At 46.4% G+C, this 19,946-nt stretch overlaps 1 protein-coding gene across 2 annotated transcripts in view; it reads left to right on the top strand.

Annotated features, from left to right (window-relative positions):
• The window catches only part of LOC115128686 (adenylyl cyclase-associated protein 2-like), a 75,412-nt gene that overhangs the window by 47,446 nt on the left and 8,020 nt on the right, over nt 1-19,946 (top strand). For both annotated transcript variants that reach the window (XM_029658768.2, XM_029658767.2), the window contains exons 5-7: nt 14,505-14,648; nt 14,800-14,885; nt 15,075-15,180. In XM_029658768.2, the coding sequence (XP_029514628.1) occupies nt 14,505-14,648; nt 14,800-14,885; nt 15,075-15,180 (336 nt within the window). The remainder of the gene's footprint in view (nt 1-14,504; nt 14,649-14,799; nt 14,886-15,074; nt 15,181-19,946) is intronic.

The following is a 19,946-nucleotide window of genomic DNA, read 5'->3' as shown; positions in this document are numbered from 1 at the left end:
CCCTGTCTGTCTTTCTCTAACTCTCTCTCCCTGTCTTTCTGTCTCTCCTGTCTTTCTGTCTAACTCTCTCTACCATCTCTCTCCTGTCTTTCTGTCTAACTCTCTCTACCGTCTCTCTCCCTGTCTTTCTGTCTAACTCTCTCTACCGTCTCTCTCCCTGTCTTTCTGTCTAACTCTCTCTACCGTCTCTCTCCCTGTCTTTCTGTCTAACTCTCTCTACTGTCTCTCTCCCTGTCTTTCTGTCTAACTCTCTCTACTGTCTCTCTCCCTGTCTTTCTGTCTAACTCTCTCTACTGTCTCTCTCCGTCTTTCTGTCTAACTCTCTCTACCATCTCTCTCCCTGTCTTTCTGTCTAACTCTCTCTGTCTCTCTCCCCTCTCTTTCTGTCTAACTCTCTCTACCATCTCTCTCCCTGTCTTTCTGTCTAACTCTCTCTACTGTCTCTCTCCCTGTCTTTCTGTCTAACTCTCTCTACCGTCTCTCTCCGTCTTTCTGTCTAACTCTCTCTACTGTCTCTCTCCCTGTCTTTCTGTCTAACTCTCTCTACCTGTCTAACTCTCTCTCCCTGTCTTTCTGTCTAACTCTCTCTACCATCTCTCTCCCTGTCTTTCTGTCTAACTCTCTCTACCTCTCTCTCTCTGTCTTTCTGTCTAACTCTCTCTCCTCTCTGTCTCTCCCTCCTGTCTTTCTGTCTAACTCTCTCTACCGTCTCTCTCCCTGTCTTTCTGTCTAACTCTCTCTACCATCTCTCTCCGTCTTTCTGTCTAACTCTCTCTACCATCTCTCTCCTGTCTTTCTGTCTATCTCTCTCTACCGTCTCTCTGTCTCCTCTCTCTACTTCTCTGTCTAACTCTCTCTACCATCTCTCTCCCTGTCTTTCTGTCTAACTCTCTCTACCGTCTCTCTCCCTGTCTTTCTGTCTAACTCTCTCTCCGTCTTTCTCTAACCTGTCTTTCTGTCTAACTCTCTCTCTGTCTAACTCTCTCTACTGTCTTTCTGTCTTTCTGTCTAACTCTCTCTACCATCTCTCTCCCTGTCTTTCTGTCTAACTCTCTCTACCATCTCTCTCCGTCTTTCTGTCTAACTCTCTCTACCGTCTCTCTCCCTGTCTTTCTGTCTAACTCTCTCTACCGTCTCTCTCCCTGTCTTTCTGTCTAACTCTCTCTGTCTCTCTCCCTGTCTTTCTGTCTAACTCTCTCTACCATCTCTCTCCCTGTCTTTCTGTCTAACTCTCTCTACCGTCTCTCTCCCTGTCTTTCTGTCTAACTCTCTCTACTGTCTCTCTCCCTGTCTTTCTGTCTAACTCTCTCTACCTTTCTCTCTCTCCCTGTCTTTCTGTCTAACTCTCTCTACTGTCTCTCTCCTGTCTTTCTGTCTAACTCTCTCTACTGTCTCTCTCCCTGTCTTTCTGTCTGTCTAACTTTCTGTCTAACTCTCTACCATCTCTCTCCCTGTCTTTCTGTCTAACTCTCTCTACCTTTCTGTCTAACTCTCTCTACTGTCTCTCTCCCTGTCTTTCTGTCTAACTCTCTCTACCGTCTCTCTCCCTGTCTTTCTGTCTAACTCTCTCTACCGTCTCTCTCCGTCTTTCTGTCTAACTCTCTCTACTGTCTCTCTCCCTGTCTTTCTGTCTAACTCTCTCTACCATCTCTCTCTCCTGTCTTTCTGTCTAACTCTCTCTCTCTCTCCCTGTCTTTCTGTCTAACTCTCTCTACTTTCTGTCTAACTCTCTCTCTCTCTCTGTCTTTCTGTCTAACTCTCTCTACCATCTCTCTCCCTGTCTTTCTGTCTAACTCTCTCTGTCTAACTCTCGTCTCTCTCCTAACTCTCTCTACTGTGTCTTTCTGTCTAACTCTCTGTCTAACTCTCTCTCTCCCTGTCTTTCTGTCTAACTCTCTCTACCTCTCTCCCTCTTTCTGTCTAACTCTCTCTACCGTCTCTCTCCCTGTCTTTCTGTCTAACTCTCTCTACCATCTCTCTCCTGTCTTTCTGTCTAACTCTCTCTACCGTCTCTCTCCCTGTCTTTCTGTCTAACTCTCTCTCCACCTTTCTGTCTAACTCTCTCTACCATCTCTCTCCCTGTCTTTCTGTCTTTGTCTATCTCTCTCTCCGTCTTCTCTCTCTCCTCCTTTCTGTCTAACTCTCTCTACCGTCTCTCTCCGCCTTTCTGTCTAACTCTCTCTACCGTCTCTCTCCCCGTCTTTCTGTCTAACTCTCTCTACCGTCTCTCTGTCTTTCTGTCTCTACCATCTCTCTCCCTGTCTTTCTGTCTCTCTCCCTGTCTTTCTGTCCTCTGTCTTTCTGTCTTTCTAACTCTCTCTACCATCTCTCTCCCTGTCTTTCTGTCTAACTCTCTCTCTGTCTCTCTCTACCTGTCTTTCTGTCTAACTCTCTCTACTCTCTATCTCTCTCCCTGTCTTTCTGTCTAACTCTCTCTACCGTCTCTCTCCTGTCTTTCTGTCTAACTCTCTCTACCGTCTCTCTCCCTGTCTTTCTGTCTAACTCTCTCTACCATCTCTCTCCCTGTCTTTCTGTCTAACTCTCTCTACCGTCTCTCTCCTGTCTTTCTGTCTAACTCTCTCTCTACCGTCTCTCTCCCTGTCTTTGTTGTCTAACTCTCTCTACCGTCTCTCTCCTGTCTTTCTGTCTAACTCTCTCTACCGTCTCTCTCCTGTCTTTCTGTCTAACTCTCTCTACCGTCTCTCTCCCTGTCTTTCTGTCTAACTCTCTCTACCATCTCTCTCCCTGTCTTTCTGTCTAACTCTCTCTACCGTCTCTCTCCGTCTTTCTGTCTAACTCTCTCTACCGTCTCTCTCCCTGTCTTTGTCTAACTAACTCTCTCTACCGTCTCTCTCCCTGTCTTTCTGTCTAACTCTCTCTACCGTCTCTCTCCCTGTCTTTCTGTCTAACTCTCTCTACCGTCTCTCTCCGCCTTTCTGTCTAACTCTCTCTACCGTCTCTCTCCGCCTTTCTGTCTAACTCTCTCTACCGTCTCTCTCCGCCTTTCTGTCTAACTCTCTCTACCGTCTCTCTCCGCCTTTCTGTCTAACTCTCTCTACCGTCTCTCTCCCTGTCTTTCTGTCTAACTCTCTCTACTGTCTCTCTCCCTGTCTTTCTGTCTAACTCTCTCTACCATCTCTCTCCCTGTCTTTCTGTCTAACTCTCTCTACCGTCTCTCTCCCTGTCTTTCTGTCTAACTCTCTCTACCGTCTCTCTCCGCCTTTCTGTCTAACTCTCTCTACCGTCTCTCTCCCTGTCTTTCTGTCTAACTCTCTCTACCGTCTCTCTCTCTTTCTGTCTTTCTGTCTAACTCTCTCTCTTTCTGTCTCTCTCCCTGTCTTTCTGTCTAACTCTCTCTACCGTCTCTCTCCCTGTCTTTCTGTCTAACTCTCTCTACTGTCTCTCTCCCTGTCTTTCTGTCTAACTCTCTCTACCGTCTCTCTCCCTGTCTTTCTGTCTAACTCTCTCTACCATCTCTCTCCGTCTTTCTGTCTAACTCTCTTTACTGTCTCTCTCCGTCTTTCTGTCTAACTCTCTCCCTGTCTTTCTGTCTAACTCTCTACTGTCATCTCTCTCCCTGTCTTTCTGTCTAACTCTCTCTACCGTCTCTCTCCCTGTCTTTGTCTATCTCTCTCTACCGTCTCTCCGCCTTTCTGTCTAACTCTCTCTACCGTCTCTCTCCGTCTTTCTGTCTAACTCTCTCTACCGTCTCTCTCCCCGTCTTTCTGTCTAACTCTCTCTACTGTCTCTCTCCCTGTCTTTCTGTCTAACTCTCTCTACCATCTCTCTCCCTGTCTTTCTGTCTAACTCTCTCTACTCTCTCCCCTGTCTTTCTGTCTAACTCTCTCTACCATCTCTCTCCCTGTCTTTCTGTCTAACTCTCTCTACCATCTCTCTCCCTGTCTTTCTGTCTAACTCTCTCTACCGTCTCTCTCCCTGTCTTTCTGTCTAACTCTCTCTACCGTCTCTCTGTCTAACTCTCTCTACCATCTCTCTCCCTGTCTTTCTGTCTAACTCTCTGTCTTTCTGTCTAACTCTCTCTACCATCTCTCTCCCTGTCTTTCTGTCTAACTCTCTCTACCATCTCTCTCCCTGTCTTTCTGTCTAACTCTCTCTACCATCTCTCTCCCTGTCTTTCTGTCTAACTCTCTCTACTGTCTCTCTCCCTGTCTTTCTGTCTAACTCTCTCTACCATCTCTCTCCCTGTCTTTCTGTCTAACTCTCTCTACTGTCTCTCTCCCTGTCTTTCTGTCTAACTCTCTCTCTCGTCTTTCTGTCTAACTCTCTCTCCTGTCTTTCTGTCTAACTCTCTCTCCCTGTCTTTCTGTCTAACTCTCTCTCTCTCTCTCCCTGTCTTTCTGTCTAACTCTCTCTACCATCTCTCTCCCTGTCTTTCTGTCTAACTCTCTCTCCCTGTCTTTCTGTCTAACTCTCTCTACCATCTCTCTCCCTGTCTTTCTGTCTAACTCTCTCTACCATCTCTCTCCCTGTCTTTCTGTCTAACTCTCTCTACTGTCTCTCTCCCTGTCTTTCTGTCTAACTCTCTCTACTCTCTCTCCCTGTCTTTCTGTCTAACTCTCTCTACCATCTCTCTCCCTGTCTTTCTGTCTAACTCTCTCTACTGTCTCTCTCCCTGTCTTTCTGTCTAACTCTCTCTACCGTCTCTCTCCCTGTCTTTCTGTCTAACTCTCTCTACCGTCTCTCTCTCTGTCTTTCTGTCCAACTCTCTCTACCGTCTCTCTCTCCGTCTTTCTGTCTAACTCTCTCTACCATCTCTCTCCCTGTCTTTCTGTCTAACTCTCTCTGTCCATCTCTCTCTGTCTTTCTGTCTAACTCTCTCTACTCTCTCTCCTGTCTTTCTGTCTAACTCTCTCTACCGTCTCTCTCCCTGTCTTTCTGTCTAACTCTCTCTACCGTCTCTCTCCTGTCTTTCTGTCTAACTCTCTCTACCGTCTCTCTCCCTGTCTTTCTGTCTAACTCTCTCTACCGTCTCTCTCCCTGTCTTTCTGTCTAACTCTCTCTACCGTCTCTCTCCTGTCTTTCTGTCTAACTCTCTCTACCGTCTCTCTCCCCTGTCTTTCTGTCTAACTCTCTCTACCGTCTCTCTCCTGTCTTTCTGTCTAACTCTCTCTACCGTCTCTCTCCCTGTCTTTCTGTCTAACTCTCTCTACTCTCTCTCTCTCTCCCTGTCTTTCTGTCTAACTCTCTCTACTGTCTCTCTCCCTGTCTTTCTGTCTAACTCTCTCTACCATCTCTCTCCCTGTCTTTCTCTCTACCGTCTCCCTGTCTTCTGTCTAACTCTCTCTCTCTCTCCGTCTTTCTGTCTAACTCTACCTGTCTTTCTTTCTGTCTAACTCTCTCTACCGTCTCTCTCCCTGTCTTTCTGTCTAACTCTCTCTACCGTCTCTCTCCCTGTCTTTCTGTCTAACTCTCTCTACCGTCTCTCTCCCTGTCTTTCTGTCTAACTCTCTCTACCGTCTCTCTCCCTGTCTTTCTGTCTAACTCTCTCTACTGTCTCTCTCCCTGTCTTTCTGTCTAACTCTCTCTACCGTCTCTCTCCCTGTCTTTCTGTCTAACTCTCTCTACCATCTCTCTCCCTGTCTTTCTGTCTAACTCTCTCTCCCTGTCTTTCTGTCTAACTCTCTCTACCATCTCTCTCCCTGTCTTTCTGTCTAACTCTCTCTACCGTCTCTCTCCCTGTCTTTCTGTCTAACTCTCTCTACCGTCTCTCTCCTGTCTTTCTGTCTAACTCTCTCTACCATCTCTCTCCCTGTCTTTCTGTCTAACTCTCTCTCCCTGTCTTTCTGTCTAACTCTCTCTACCATCTCTCTCCCTGTCTTTCTGTCTAACTCTCTCTACCATCTCTCTCCCTGTCTTTCTGTCTAACTCTCTCTACCGTCTCTCTCCCTGTCTTTCTGTCTAACTCTCTCTACCGTCTCTCTCCCTGTCTTTCTGTCTAACTCTCTCTACCATCTCTCTCCCTGTCTTTCTGTCTAACTCTCTCTACCGTCTCTCTGTCTAACTCTCTCTACTGTCTCTCTCCCTGTCTTTCTGTCTAACTCTCTCTACCGTCTCTCTCCCTGTCTTTCTGTCTAACTCTCTCTACCGTCTCTCTCCCTGTCTTTCTGTCTAACTCTCTCTACCGTCTCTCTCCGTCTTTCTGTCTAACTCTCTCTCCCTGTCTTTCTGTCTAACTCTCTCTACCATCTCTCTCCCTGTCTTTCTGTCTAACTCTCTCTACCGTCTCTCTGTCTAACTCTCTCTACTCTCCGTCTTTCTGTCTCTCTCTACCTCTCTCTCCCTGTCTTTCTGTCTAACTCTCTCTACCATCTCTCTCCCTGTCTTTCTGTCTAACTCTCTCTACTGTCTCTCTCCCTGTCTTTCTGTCTAACTCTCTCTACCATCTCTCTCCCTGTCTTTCTCTGTCTAACTCTCTCTACTCTCTCTCCCTGTCTTTCTGTCTAACTCTCTCTACTGTCTCTTCTGTCTTTCTGTCTAACTCTCTCTACCATCTCTCTCCCTGTCTTTCTGTCTAACTCTCTCTACCATCTCTCTCCTGTCTTTCTGTCTAACTCTCTCTACCATCTCTCTCCCTGTCTTTCTGTCTAACTCTCTCTACTGTCTCTCTCCCTGTCTTTCTGTCTAACTCTCTCTACCATCTCTCTCCCTGTCTTTCTGTCTAACTCTCTCTACCGTCTCTCTCCTGTCTTTCTGTCTAACTCTCTCTACTCTCCCTGTCTTCTCTCTCCCCTGTCTTTCTGTCTAACTCTCTCTACTCTCTCTCCCTGTCTTTCTGTCTAACTCTCTCTACTCCTCTCCTCTTTCTGTCTAACTCTCTCTACTGTCTCTCTCCCTGTCTTTCTGTCTAACTCTCTCTACCGTCTCTCTCTCCGTCTTTCTGTCTAACTCTCTCTACCGTCTCTCTCCGTCTTTCTGTCTAACTCTCTCTACCGTCTCTCTCCGTCTTTCTGTCTAACTCTCTCTACCGTCTCTCTCCCTTTCTTTCTGTCTACCGTCTCTCTCCCTGTCCTTTCTGTCTAACTCTCTCTACCGTCTCTCTCCCTGTCTTTGTCTATCTCTCTCTACCGTCTCTCTCCGTCTTTCTGTCTAACTCTCTCTACCGTCTCTCCCGTCTTTCTGTCTAACTCTCTCTACCGTCTTTCTGTCTAACTCTCTCTACCATCTCTCTCCCTGTCTTTCTGTCTAACTCTATCTGTCTCTCTCCCTGTCTTTCTGTCTAACTCTCTCTACCATCTCTCTCCCTGTCTTTCTGTCTAACTCTCTCTACCATCTCTCTCCCTGTCTTTCTGTCTAACTCTCTCTACCGTCTCTCTCCCTGTCTTTCTGTCTAACTCTCTGTCTACCTCTCTCCCTGTCTTTCTGTCTAACTCTCTCTACCGTCTCTCTCCCTGTCTTTCTGTCTAACTCTCTACCGTCTCTGTCTAACTCTCTCTCTCCTCTCCCTGTCTTTCTGTCTAACTCTCTCTACCGTCTCTCTCCTGTCTTTCTGTCTAACTCTCTCTACCGTCTCTCTCTCGTCTTTCTGTCTAACTCTGTCTCTCTCTTTCTGTCTTCTCTCTAACTCTCTCTCCCCTGTCTTCTCTAACTCTCTACCGTCTCTCTCCGTCTTTCTGTCTAACTCTCTCTACCGTCTCTCCCTGTCTGTCTATCTCTCTCTACCGTCTCTCTCCGTCTTTCTGTCTAACTCTCTCTACCATCTCTCTCCCTGTCTTTCTGTCTAACTCTCTCTACCATCTCTCTTCGTCTTTCTGTCTAACTCTCTCTCCCTGTCTTTCTGTCTAACTCTCTCTACCATCTCTCTCCCTGTCTTTCTGTCTAACTCTCTCTACCATCTCTCCCTGTCTTTCTGTCTTTCTGTCTAACTCTCTCTTTCTGTCTAACTCTCTCTCTTTCTGTCTAACTCTTTCTTTGTCTACCTCTCTCTCCCCTTTCTGTCTAACTCTCTCTACCGTCTCTCTCCCTGTCTTTGTCTATCTCTCTCTACCGTCTCTCCGCCTTTCTGTCTATCTCTCTCTACCGTCTCTCTCCGCCTTTCTGTCTAACTCTCTCTACCATCTCTCTCCCTGTCTTTCTGTCTAACTCTCTCTCCCTGTCTTTCTGTCTTTCTCTCTCTACCATCTCTCTCCCTGTCTTTCTGTCTAACTCTCTCTACCGTGTCTCTCCCTGTCTCTCTGTCTAACTCTCTCTACTGTCTCTCTCCCTGTCTTTCTGTCTAACTCTCTTTACTGTCTCTCTCCCTGTCTCTCTGTCTAACTCTCTCTACCATCTATCTCCCTGTCTTTCTGTCTAACTCTCTCTACCGTCTCTCTGTCTAACTCTCTCTCCCTGTCTTTCTGTCTAACTCTCTCTACCATCTCTCTCCCTGTCTTTCTGTCTAACTCTCTCTACCATCTATCTCCCTGTCTTTCTGTCTAACTCTCTCTCCCTGTCTTTCTGTCTAACTCTCTCTCCCTGTCTTTCTGTCTAACTCTCTCTACCGTCTCTCTCCCTGTCTTTCTGTCTAACTCTCTCTACCATCTCTCTCCCTGTCTTTCTGTCTAACTCTCTCTACCGTGTCTCTCTCCCTGTCTTTCTGTCTAACTCTCTCTACCATCTCTCTCCCTGTCTTTCTGTCTAACTCTCTCTACCGTCTCTCTCCCTGTCTTTCTGTCTAACTCTCTCTACCATCTAACTCCATGTCTTTCTGTCTAACTCTCTCTACCGTCTTTCTGTCTAACTCTCTCTACCATCTCTCTCCCTGTCTTTCTGTCTAACTCTCTCTACCATCTATCTCCCTGTCTTTCTGTCTAACTCTCTCTACTGTCTCTCTCCCTGTCTTTCTGTCTAACTCTCTCTACCGTGTCTCTCCCTGTCTTTCTGTCTATCTCTCTCTACCGTCTCTCTCCGTCTTTCTGTCTAACTCTCTCTACCGTCTCTCTCCCTGTCTTTCTGTCTAACTCTCTCTACCGTGTCTCTCTCAGTCTTTCTGTCTAACTCTCTCTACCGTGTCTCTCTCAGTCTTTCTGTCTAACTCTCTCTACCGTCTCTCTCCCAGTCTTTCTGTCTAACTCTCTCTACCGTGTCTCTCCCTGTCTTTCTGTCTAACTCTCTCTACCATCTCTCTCCCTCTTTCTGTCTAACTCTCTCTACCGTCTCTCTGTCTAACTCTCTCTCCCTGTCTTTCTGTCTAACTCTCTCTACCATCTATCTCCCTGTCTTTCTGTCTAACTCTCTCTACTGTCTCTCTCCCTGTCTTTCTGTCTAACTCTCTCTACCGTGTCTCTCCCTGTCTTTCTGTCTAACTCTCTCTACCATCTCTCTCCCTGTCTTTCTGTCTAACTCTCTCTACCGTGTCTCTCTCAGTCTTTCTGTCTAACTCTCTCTACCGTCTCTCTCCCTGTCTTTCTGTCTAACTCTCTCTACCGTCTCTCTCCCTGTCTCTCTGTCTAACTCTACCGTATCTCTGTCTAACTCTCTCTACCATCTCTCTCCCTGTCTTTCTGTCTAACTCTCTCTACCATCTCTCTCCCTGTCTTTCTGTCTAACTCTCTCTACCATCTCTCTCCCTGTCTTTCTGTCTAACTCTCTCTACCATCTATCTCCCTGTCTTTCTGTCTAACTCTCTCTACTGTCTCTCTCCCTGTCTTTCTGTCTAACTCTCTCTACCGTCTCTCTCCCTGTCTTTGTCTAACTCTCTCTACTGTCTCCCTCCCTGTCTTTCTGTCTAACTCTCTCTACCATCTCTCTCCCCGTCTTTCTGTCTAACTCTCTCTACCGTCTCTCTGTCTAACTCTCTCTCCCTGTCTTTCTGTCTAACTCTCTCTACCATCTCTCTCCCCGTCTTTCTGTCTAACTCTCTCTACCGTCTCTCTCCCCGTCTTTCTGTCTAACTCTCTCTACCGTCTCTCTCCCTGTCTTTCTGTCTAACTCTCTCTACCGTCTCTCTCCGTCTTTCTGTCTAACTCTCTCTACAGTCTCTCTCCCTGTCTTTCTGTCTAACTCTCTCTACCGTCTCTCTCCGCCTTTCTGTCTAACTCTCTCTACCGTCTCTCTCCCTGTCTTTTTCTGTCTAACTCTCTCTACCGTCTCTCTCCGTCTTTCTGTCTAACTCTCTCTACCGTCTCTCTCCCTGTCTTTGTCTAACTCTCTCTACCGTCTCTCTCCTTTCTGTCTAACTCTCTCTACCGTCTCTCCCTGTCTTTCTGTCTACTCTCTCTACCGTCTCTCTCCGCCTTTCTGTCTAACTCTCTCTACCGTCTCTCTCCGCCTTTCTGTCTAACTCTCTCTACCGTCTCTCTCCGCCTTTCTGTCTAACTCTCTCTACCGTCTCTCTCCGCCTTTCTGTCTAACTCTCTCTCTCTCTCCGCCTTTCTGTCTAACTCTCTCTACCGTCTCTCTCCCTGTCTTTCTGTCTATCTCTCTCTACCGTCTCTCTCAGCCTTTCTGTCTAACTCTCTCTACTGTCTCCCTCCCTGTCTTTCTGTCTAACTCTCTCTACCATCTCTCTCCCGTCTTTCTTTCTGTCTAACTCTCTCTACCGTCTCTCTGTCTAACTCTCTCTCCCTGTCTTTCTGTCTAACTCTCTCTACCATCTCTCTCCCTGTCTTTCTGTCTAACTCTCTCTACCGTCTCTCTCCCCGTCTTTCTGTCTAACTCTCTCTACCGTCTCTCTCCCCGTCTTTCTGTCTAACTCTCTCTACCGTCTCTCTCCGCCTTTCTGTCTAACTCTCTCTACAGTCTCTCTCCGCCTTTCTGTCTAACTCTCTCTACCGTCTCTCTCCGCCTTTCTGTCTAACTCTCTCTACCGTCTCTCTCCCTGTCTTTGTCTATCTCTCTCTACCGTCTCTCCGCCTTTCTGTCTAACTCTCTCTACCGTCTCTCCGTCTTTCTGTCTAACTCTCTCTACCGTCTCTCTCCCTGTCTTTGTCTATCTCTCTCTACCGTCTCTCCGCCTTTCTGTCTAACTCTCTCTACCGTCTCTCCGCCTTTCTGTCTATCTCTCTCTACCGTCTCTCTCCGCCTTTCTGTCTAACTCTCTCTACCGTCTCTCTCCGCCTTTCTGTCTAACTCTCTCTACCGTCTCTCTCCGCCTTTCTGTCTACCGTCTCTCTCCGCCTTTCTGTCTAACTCTCTCTACCGTCTCTCTCCCTGTCTTTGTCTATCTCTCTCTACCGTCTCTCCGCCTTTCTGTCTATCTCTCTCTACCGTCTCTCTCCGCCTTTCTGTCTAACTCTCTCTACCGTCTCTCCGCCTTTCTGTCTAACTCTCTCTACCGTCTCTCTCCGCCTTTCTGTCTAACTCTCTCTACCATCTCTCTCTCATTACACATTCTTTCTCAGTGAATGGTGTGTAATGTAGGCCCCTGACCCACTCATAGCCTGGAGATATCCTGGCTATTTATGTCTCTCTTCATTGGAAGTGGAGGATGATTGAGAGGGGGGTATTTGGGGCTCCTGTCTTACCAATGTAGCTGAAATAAAATATTTGGGCCATCAGATACCCCTGGTACAGTAACTGAAAGAGTTGAGGGGAGGGAGGGAGGAAGATCTTTAGCCTGAAAGATATGTTCAACTCACAGATTAATCGTCATTAGGCTTATCATCATCACAGATGAATTGGTCATAGCATCACTTTATCTCAGTGGGTATTTCCTCCATTTCATGGAGAAGTGGAGAGAGTGAAAGTAAGACAGTCGAGGTTGATCCTTCCTATGAAAGGACTGTCTATCTCATGTTATGAAAATCATGTGCATCTGATTTGGGCAAGAATTTGCTAAAAAAAAATAGTTATCTCTTTCTGTCTCTCCCTCTGACACACAAGGAGAAACTGTAGTATGTAAAATGCAGCAAACTACGTCGGAGTGTATAGGATTCTTATTCAAATCAAACCGATACACTAAGGAATAGAGCTGTACAGTACTTCTGACCATTTCATCCTCTCCACATCTGTAAACATTTTCTAGGAGAGGCTCTCTTTGAGGATTTAAGCCACTGATTGGATGACCTAAGATAGTGGTTCCCAACTCCAGACCTTGAGTACCCCCAACAGTACACATTTTTATTGTAGTCACAGACAAGCACACCTGATTCAACTTGTCAATTAATAATCAGGCCCTCAATGAGTTGAATCAAGCATGATTGTCCGGGGATACAACAAAAATGTGTGCTGTTCAAGTCCAGGCTCTAGCTGGGCCACTCAAGGACATTCAAAGACTTGTCCCAAAGCCACTCCTGCGTTGTCTTGGCTGTGTGCTTAGGGTCATTATCCTGTTGGAAGGTGAACCTTCGCGCTAGTCTGAAGTCCTGAGCGCTCTGGAGCTTGTTTTCATCAAGGATCTCTCTGTACTTTGCTCCGTTCATCTTTCTCTCTCCTGATTAGTCTCCCAGTCCCTGCCACTGAAAAACATCCACACAGCATGATGCTGCCACCACCACCATGCTTCATTGTAGGGAATGTGCCAGGTTTCCTCCAGATGTGATGCTTGTCATTCAGGCCAAAGAGTTCAATCTTGGTTTCATCAGACCAGAGAATCATGTTTCTCATGATTTGACAGTCCTTTAGGTGCTTTTTGGCGAATTCCAAGCGGGCTGTTGTGCCTTTAACTGAGGAGTGGCTTCCGTCTGGCCACTCTACCATAAAGGCCTGATTGATAGAGTGCTGCAGAGATTGCTGTTCTTCTTGAAGGTTCTCCCATTTCCACAGAGGAACTCTGGAGCTCTGTCACAGTTACCATCGGGTTCTTGGTCACCTCTCTGACCAAGGCCCTTCTCCCCCGATTGCTCAGTTTGGTCGGGCGGCCAGCTCTAGGAAGAGTCTTGGTGCTTCTTAACTTCTTCCATTTAAGAAAGATGGAGGCCACTGTGTTCTTGGGGACCTTCAATGCTGCAGACATTTTTTGGTACCCAGATTTGTGCCTTGACACAATCCTGTTTCTACGGACAATTCCTTTGATCTCATGACTTGGTTTTTGCTCTGACATGCACTGTCAACTTTGGGACCTTATATTGATAGGTGTGTGCCTTTCCAAATCATGTCCAATTAATTGAATTTACCACAGTTGGACTCCAACAAAGTTGTAGTATCATAACTCAAGGCGAGACCCAGATGCAGATGGTTGGAGTCTTAGATGTTTAATAATCCAAAAAGGAGAAGGCAAGAGAATGGTCGTGGACAGGCAAAAGGTCAAAACCAGATCAGAGTCCAGGAGGTACAGAGTGGCAGACAGGCTCGTGGTCAGGCAGGCGGGTACAGAGTCCAGAAACAGGCAAGGGTCAAAACCAGGAGGACTAGAGAAAGGAGAAATTCAAAAGCAGGAGAACGGGAAAAAACGCTGGTTGACTTGAACATACAAGCACAGGGATAAATACACTGTGGAAAACGAGCAACACCTGGAGGGGGTGGAGACAATAACAAGGACAGGTGAAACAGATCAGGGTGTGTCATGTAGAAACATCTCAAGGATGATCAATGGAAACAGGTTGCACCTGAGCTAAATGTTTAGTCTCATAGCAAAGGGTCTGAAAACCTATGTATTCAAACCCTTTGGTATTTCTGTTTTTTATTTTTAATACATTTGCCAAAATGTCTAAAACATGGTTTTGCTTTGTCATTATGGGGTATTGTGTGTAGATTGATGAGGATTTTTTTTTATTTAATACATTTTAGAATAAGGCTGTAACGTAACAAAATGTGTAAAAAGTCAGGGGATCTGATTACTTTCCGAATGCACTGTATTTAACCCATAATGCAATTAAATCAGTTGCCATAGCAATGGAAGAATAATCACATCCTTTCTCAAAATAAAGCTAAATAAATAAACAGAAATTATTATATTTATTTATCTTTCCCACAGCATATCGACACCACGGGATATTTAGTTAAAATGTCATAGCAACATCGGCTTAGGTACAGGTCAAAATAAGATAACTGTACTACAGTGTCATTAGGGAAACAATGTGTTCCTTTACCCAGTTGTGTGAAGGTAAACTGTAAACATTAGACCTGCTCAGTGCCTTACAAGGCCAGAGGGATCTCCCAATGAACAGAGGAATGCTGGGAGGGGAGGGAGGAGGGAGGGAAAGAGGGATGGAAGCTAGCAGGGATCTGGAAGTTCCAATGGAAAATGGATCCTTCTAATAAAATTCCAGTTGGCCAGTTATAAAATCACAGTCAAGTTGCACACTGCCTTCAACCAGCTGGCATGCACGGCAGAGTGCTAAATAACGGGTAGCATGAGGTAACTGGCCCATTGAGACTGGTGCTTTCACTCAGGTTCTGGAGAGCACTGTGAGAGCTGCTCAGAGCATTATTACAGATGAATGTATGGGTGTTGAGTTATACTTAAGTCATTGATAAATGCTATTTGCATATTGTCGGTCATATAGAAAAGACACTACCTGTGAGATTGTTCCGTTTTTGTTGACAAGCATTCTCTCTCTCTCACTATCTTTCTCTCTCTTTCATTTTCCCTCTCTTTCTCTCCTCCCCCTGTCTCTCCCTCCCAGATGGAGCTGTCTGACCTGCTGAAGCCTATCTCAGAGAAAATCCAGGAGATTCAGAACTTTCGGGAATGTAACCGTGGCAGCAGGCAATTCAACCACCTATCAGCTGTCAGCGAGAGCATCCCAGCACTGGGCTGGGTCGCCGTGGTGAGGAGACATCACTCACTCATTCACATCTTCTTCACTGTGTTTCTGTGAATGCAGAGCAGAGATGTCTAAATTCATACATAGGGTCAGCTTTGTTTAAATACCTCTCTCTCTCTTTTTTTCTCTTTCTCTCGCTCCTTCTCTCTTCCAGAGCCAGAAGCCAGTTCCCTATGTGAAGGAGATGAATGATGCTGCCATTTTCTACACTAACAGAGTTCTGAAAGACTATAAAGAATCGTGAGTATGACTGTTAGTGTATTACATCAACTTTAGCTTATTAGATACTTTGCAGATTATTATTGGTATGTAAAAATAACTGTGTCTTTTTCTCTCTCTGTGTATTAGTCCTAATCCATCCCCCTTTTTCCTTGTAACCCTCTCTCTCTCCCCTTCTCTCCGTCTGTCTGTTGATCTCTTTCTCTATAGAGACAAGCGTCATGTGGAGTGGGTGGGGTCCTACCTATCCATCTGGACTGAGCTTCAGGCCTTCATCAAACAGCATCACACAACAGGCCTAGTCTGGAGCAAGATTGTGAGTAGCAGTGACACTTAAGATTTACAAAAATAATCACCCAGTCCAGCAGAGGCTCCTCAGAGGAGAAGGGGGAGGGCCATCCTCCTCTGTGAATTTCATATTTTTTAAAATGTTTAAACATTTATTTCTTCCAAAATGAAGAAGTAAGAGATTTCGTTAAAAAAAAATCACTTTCAGTTTTGCTACGTAGCTAGCAAATGCAGCTAGCTAGTTTAGCCTGCTCAAATAGAGGGATGCTATGTTAGCTAGCTGGCTATGTCTATCCGACACAACACTGGAACTCTTCCAAGTCAGGGCAAGCTTTTGGTTTGACTAATTTATTTCAAACGGGGCCCGCTGGGTTAAGTGCCAAACTGCTTACTGACTGTACACTGTAATGTTACTGCATGATAATGGCGGATTTACTAACACGTTAGTTCTATTTGCTATGTTGACTATGATGTTACTTTATCCAATACGATGACAACGATATAGGCCTTGTGTAGCAGTTTGGCTTGGAAAGTTTTTTTCGCCTGGTCACATACATCTGATGTGTTGTGCATTGAAGTCCACAAGCGAAGGGACAAGGTGAGAGGTGGAGAGCGCATAGATGCGAGAAGGATTACAATGTGCTATGAAAATGAACTGTGTTTATGCGTGATCAGGGGTGTATTCATTCTGCCGATTCTGTTGAAAAACTTTTCTTAAACGGAAGTAAATGGAACAAAACAACAAAAATTGGGAAATTATATTATTTTATACTAATACAATTGCTCTGAGAAATACATGTTGTTTAACAAGTAATACCTTTTTTTTAAAGGTATGGTTCAAATGATTGACACCCCTCTTTTCAATACCTCACATTATGATAATAACAGATAACACTGAGACTTTTTCTACAGTGTTTTATGAGGATTTTAGACCATTCCTCCATACAGAATCCTTCCAGATCTTTGGTATCCTTTGTCTGTGCTCTTCAGTTCAAACCACAGGTTTTTAATAGGGTTCAAGTCTGGAGACTGAGATGGCCATTGCAAAAATATTTGTATGATTTATTTTATACAGTCATTTTGCTCATCTTTATTAAGGGTGTCAATCATTTCGGACTCCACTCTATACCATCATCATGTTGTAGCTGTGCTGTAAAACAGTTACATGAGACATATAATGGATAGTTAATGTCTTATACTCCAGCACTTCAGCAGCACTACGGTCCTCTAGCTAGCTAACGTCCAGTGGGGCATTCCCTCCACATTCTATTATCCATGTGTTACAGCAGCAAAACCTGATCCTACCTCCTCAACACTGTCCTGAACACTGCTCCTCCCTGAGCCAGGAGTTTTTCAGGACTCTGTGACCTGAGAAGGAACAACTCGGGTCCCACTGCCTGACTTCTCAGGACTTTTATCTGAGGTTGGATAAATAGGCCCAGAATTCCCGTCTTTTTCCGTGATCAGGTCACACGGTCAGGAAACGCTCCTGGCCCTATGGATGAACTATAACATTGCTTGCCATGCAGGTTTGAACAGGCAGGTCACACGGTCAGGAAACGCTCCTGGCCCTATGGATGAACTATAACATTGCTTGCCATGCAGGTTTGAACAGGCAGGTCACACGGTCAGGAAACGCTCCTGGCCCTATGGATGAACTATAACATTGCTTGCCATGCAGGTTTGAACAGGCAGGTCACACGGTCAGGAAACGCTCCTGGCCCTATGGATGAACTATAACATTGCTTGCCATGCAGGTTTGAACAGGCAGGAACAAGACTCAATGAATTGCAGCTCACCTCGAGACATAACTGTCTCTGACTCTGTTGGAGTCGTCCAGTTGTTTTCATCTGCAGCAGAGCCTCAGATGTTGTTTTCTGTTTCCTTATTTTTTAAAGTGGTACAGGGCTGCTGTCCAAATGGCACCATATTACTTACATGGAGCCCATAGGGTCTGGCCAAACAGTGCACTATATAGGGAATATGGTGACAGTTGGGATGTCGTTCTCATGTTAATTACCCCACAGTGTATATTTTTATGTGTAGTTATGCAGGCAGGCAGCTGGTTGCTTAAGGACCAGCTTGTATGAATGACTTGGTCCCTTGTGTACTGGTGGCTGCTTTGTGGTTCTCAATTGAGCAATTGTAGAGTTTGCTGGGAATTCATGCTCTTCTTCTATTGTCTGCTTTCTGTTTTCTTCCTCTACTACTCTTTGTCCTTTTCTCTTCCCCCCTTCTCCTTCTCTCTTCCCCCCTTCTCCTTCTCTCTTCCCCCTTCTCCTTCTCTCTTCCCCCTTCGCCCTCTCTCTTCCCCCTTCTCCCTCTCTCTTCCCCCCCTCTCCCTCTCTCTCCCTTCCCCCTTCTCCTTCTCTCCCCCCTTCTCCCTCTCTCTCCCTTCCCCCTTCTCCTTCTCTCTTCCCCCCTTCTCCTTCTCTCTTCCCCCTTCGCCTCTCTCTTCCCCTTCGCCCTCTCTCTTCCCCCTTCTCCCTCTCTCTTCCCCCTTCTCCTTCTCCTTCCCCTCTTCTCCCTCTCTCTTCCCCTCTTCTCCCTCTCTTCCCCCTTCTCCCTCTCTCTTCCCCCTTCTCCTTCTCCCTTCCCTCTTCTCCCTCTCTTCCCCCTTCTCCCTCCCTTCCCCCTTCTCCCCCCTTCTTCCTCTCTCTTCCCCCTTCTTCCTCTCTCTTCCCCCTTCTCCTTCTCCCTTCCCCCTTCTCCCTCTCTCTCCCTTCCCCCTTCTCCCTCTCTCTCCCTTCCCCCTTCTCCTTCTCTCTTCCCCCCTTCGCCCTCTCTCTTTCTCCTTCTCCCTTCCCCCTTCTCCCTCTCTCTTCCCCCTTCTCCTTCTCTCTTCCCCCTTCTCCTTCTCTCTTCCCCCTTCTCCTTCTCTCTTCCCCCTTCTCCCTCTCTCTTCCTCCCTTCTCCTTCTCTCTTCCCCCTTCTTCTTCTCTCTTCCCCCTTCTCCCTCTCTTCTTCTCCTTCTCTCTTCCCCCTTCTCCCTCTCTCTTCCCCCTTCCCTTCTCCTTCTCTCTTCCCCCTTCTCCTTCTCTCTTCCCCCTTCTCTCCCTTCCCCCTTCTCCTTCTCTCTTCCCCCTTCTCCTTCTCTCGTCCCCCTTCTCCCTCTCTCTTCCCCCTTCTCCCTCTCTTCCCCCTTCTCTCCTCTCTCTCTCTCTCTCTCTTTCTCTCTCATCCCCCTTATCCCTCTCTCTTTCTCCCTCTCTCTCTCTCTCGTCCCCCCTTCTCCCTCTCTCATTCCCCCTTCTCCTTCCCCTTCTCCCTCTCTCCCTTCCCCCCTTCTCTCTCTCTCATTCCCCCTTCTCCCTTCCCCTTCTCACTCTCTCTCCTTCCCCCCTTCTCCCCTCTCTCTCCCTTCCCCCCTTCACCCTCTCAGTTCAATTCAAGGGCTTTATTGGCATGGGAAACATTTGTTAACATTGTCAAAGCAAGTGAAATAGATAATAAACAAAAGTGAAATAAACAATAAAAATGAATAGTAAATATTACATTCAAAATAATGAAGATATTTAAAATGTCTTATGTCTATATACAGTGCTGTCGCTGAAAATAAATAAACTAAAATATGGGTTGTATTTACAATGGTGTTTGTTCTTCACTGGTTGCCCTTTTCTTATAGCAACAGGTCACACATCTTGCTGCTGTGATGGCACACTGAGGTATTTCACCCAGTAGATATGGGAATTTATCGAAATTGGTTTTGTTTTCGAATTCTTTGTGGATCTGTGTAATCTGAGGGAAATATGTGTCTCTAATATGGTCATACATTTGTCAGGAGGTTAGGAAGTTTCCACCTCATTTTGTGGGCAGTGTGCACATTGCCTGTCTTCTCTCTCTTCCACCTTTCTCGCTTACACCCTTCTCACTTTTACCCTTTCCACCTTCTCCCTCTCCCTTCCCCCCTTCTCATTCTCCCTTCCCCCCCTTCTCCCCTTCTCCCCTTCTCCTTCTCATTCTCCCTTCCCCCTTCTCCCCCTTCTCCCTCTCCCTTCCCCCTTCTCATTCTCCCTTCCCCTTCCCCATTCTCATTCTCCCTTCCCCCTTCTCATTCTCCCTTCCCCCTTCTCATTCTCCCTTCTCCCTCTCCCTTCCCCACTTCTCCCTCTCCCATTCTCCCTTCCCCCCTTCCCATTCTCCCTTCCCCCTTCCCATTCTCCCTTCCCCCTTCCCATTCTCCCTTCCCCCTTCCCATTCTCCCTTCCCCCTTCCCATTCTCCTTCCCCCTTCTCATTCTCCCTTCCCCCTCCCCCTTCTCCCTCTCCCTTCCTCCCTTCTCCCTCTCCCTTCCCCCCTTCTCATTCTCCCTTTCTCTCTGGCAGGTGTCCAATCAGAAATCATATTCCTGCATCCAGTGGAAGTGATACGTTTATTTGTTTATCTTTTTACGTGACAATATAACTGAAAGTAAAACTCCTTAGACTTCATGTTTCTCTAAAGAGTGTTGAACTCAGTTCAAGGCCACTGTCTGTTTCAGTGATCTTCCAGAATCCTCTGTGTGGTCCTTTGAGGCATATAGACTGTCACACAATTTGGTGGACTGAAGGTGTGTGCTCCTGTGTGTGCACATGCGAGAGTGTGTGTCCCTCCTGCCGTTAGGTGTCAGGGTTTTGTGTGTGCGTTTGTGTGCGTGTGAGTTAAGGAGTGTGTGGCGTGGACAGGTGGTCCTCAGGGTGGACTTGAATGGAGGTTTTCTTCACCAAAGAAAGCAGCAACAAAGCCTTGTGAAGTTCAGGCCCTACACACCTGCTCCAACACACCCCACAACCTACTTTAAACTACTGGGCTTTT

Source organism: Oncorhynchus nerka, linkage group LG4 (assembly GCF_034236695.1).
Source record: "Oncorhynchus nerka isolate Pitt River linkage group LG4, Oner_Uvic_2.0, whole genome shotgun sequence".
Taxonomy (NCBI): Eukaryota; Metazoa; Chordata; class Actinopteri; order Salmoniformes; family Salmonidae; genus Oncorhynchus; species Oncorhynchus nerka.
Note: the sequence above shows the minus strand (reverse complement) of the source record. Positions and strands in the feature narration are given on the sequence as shown.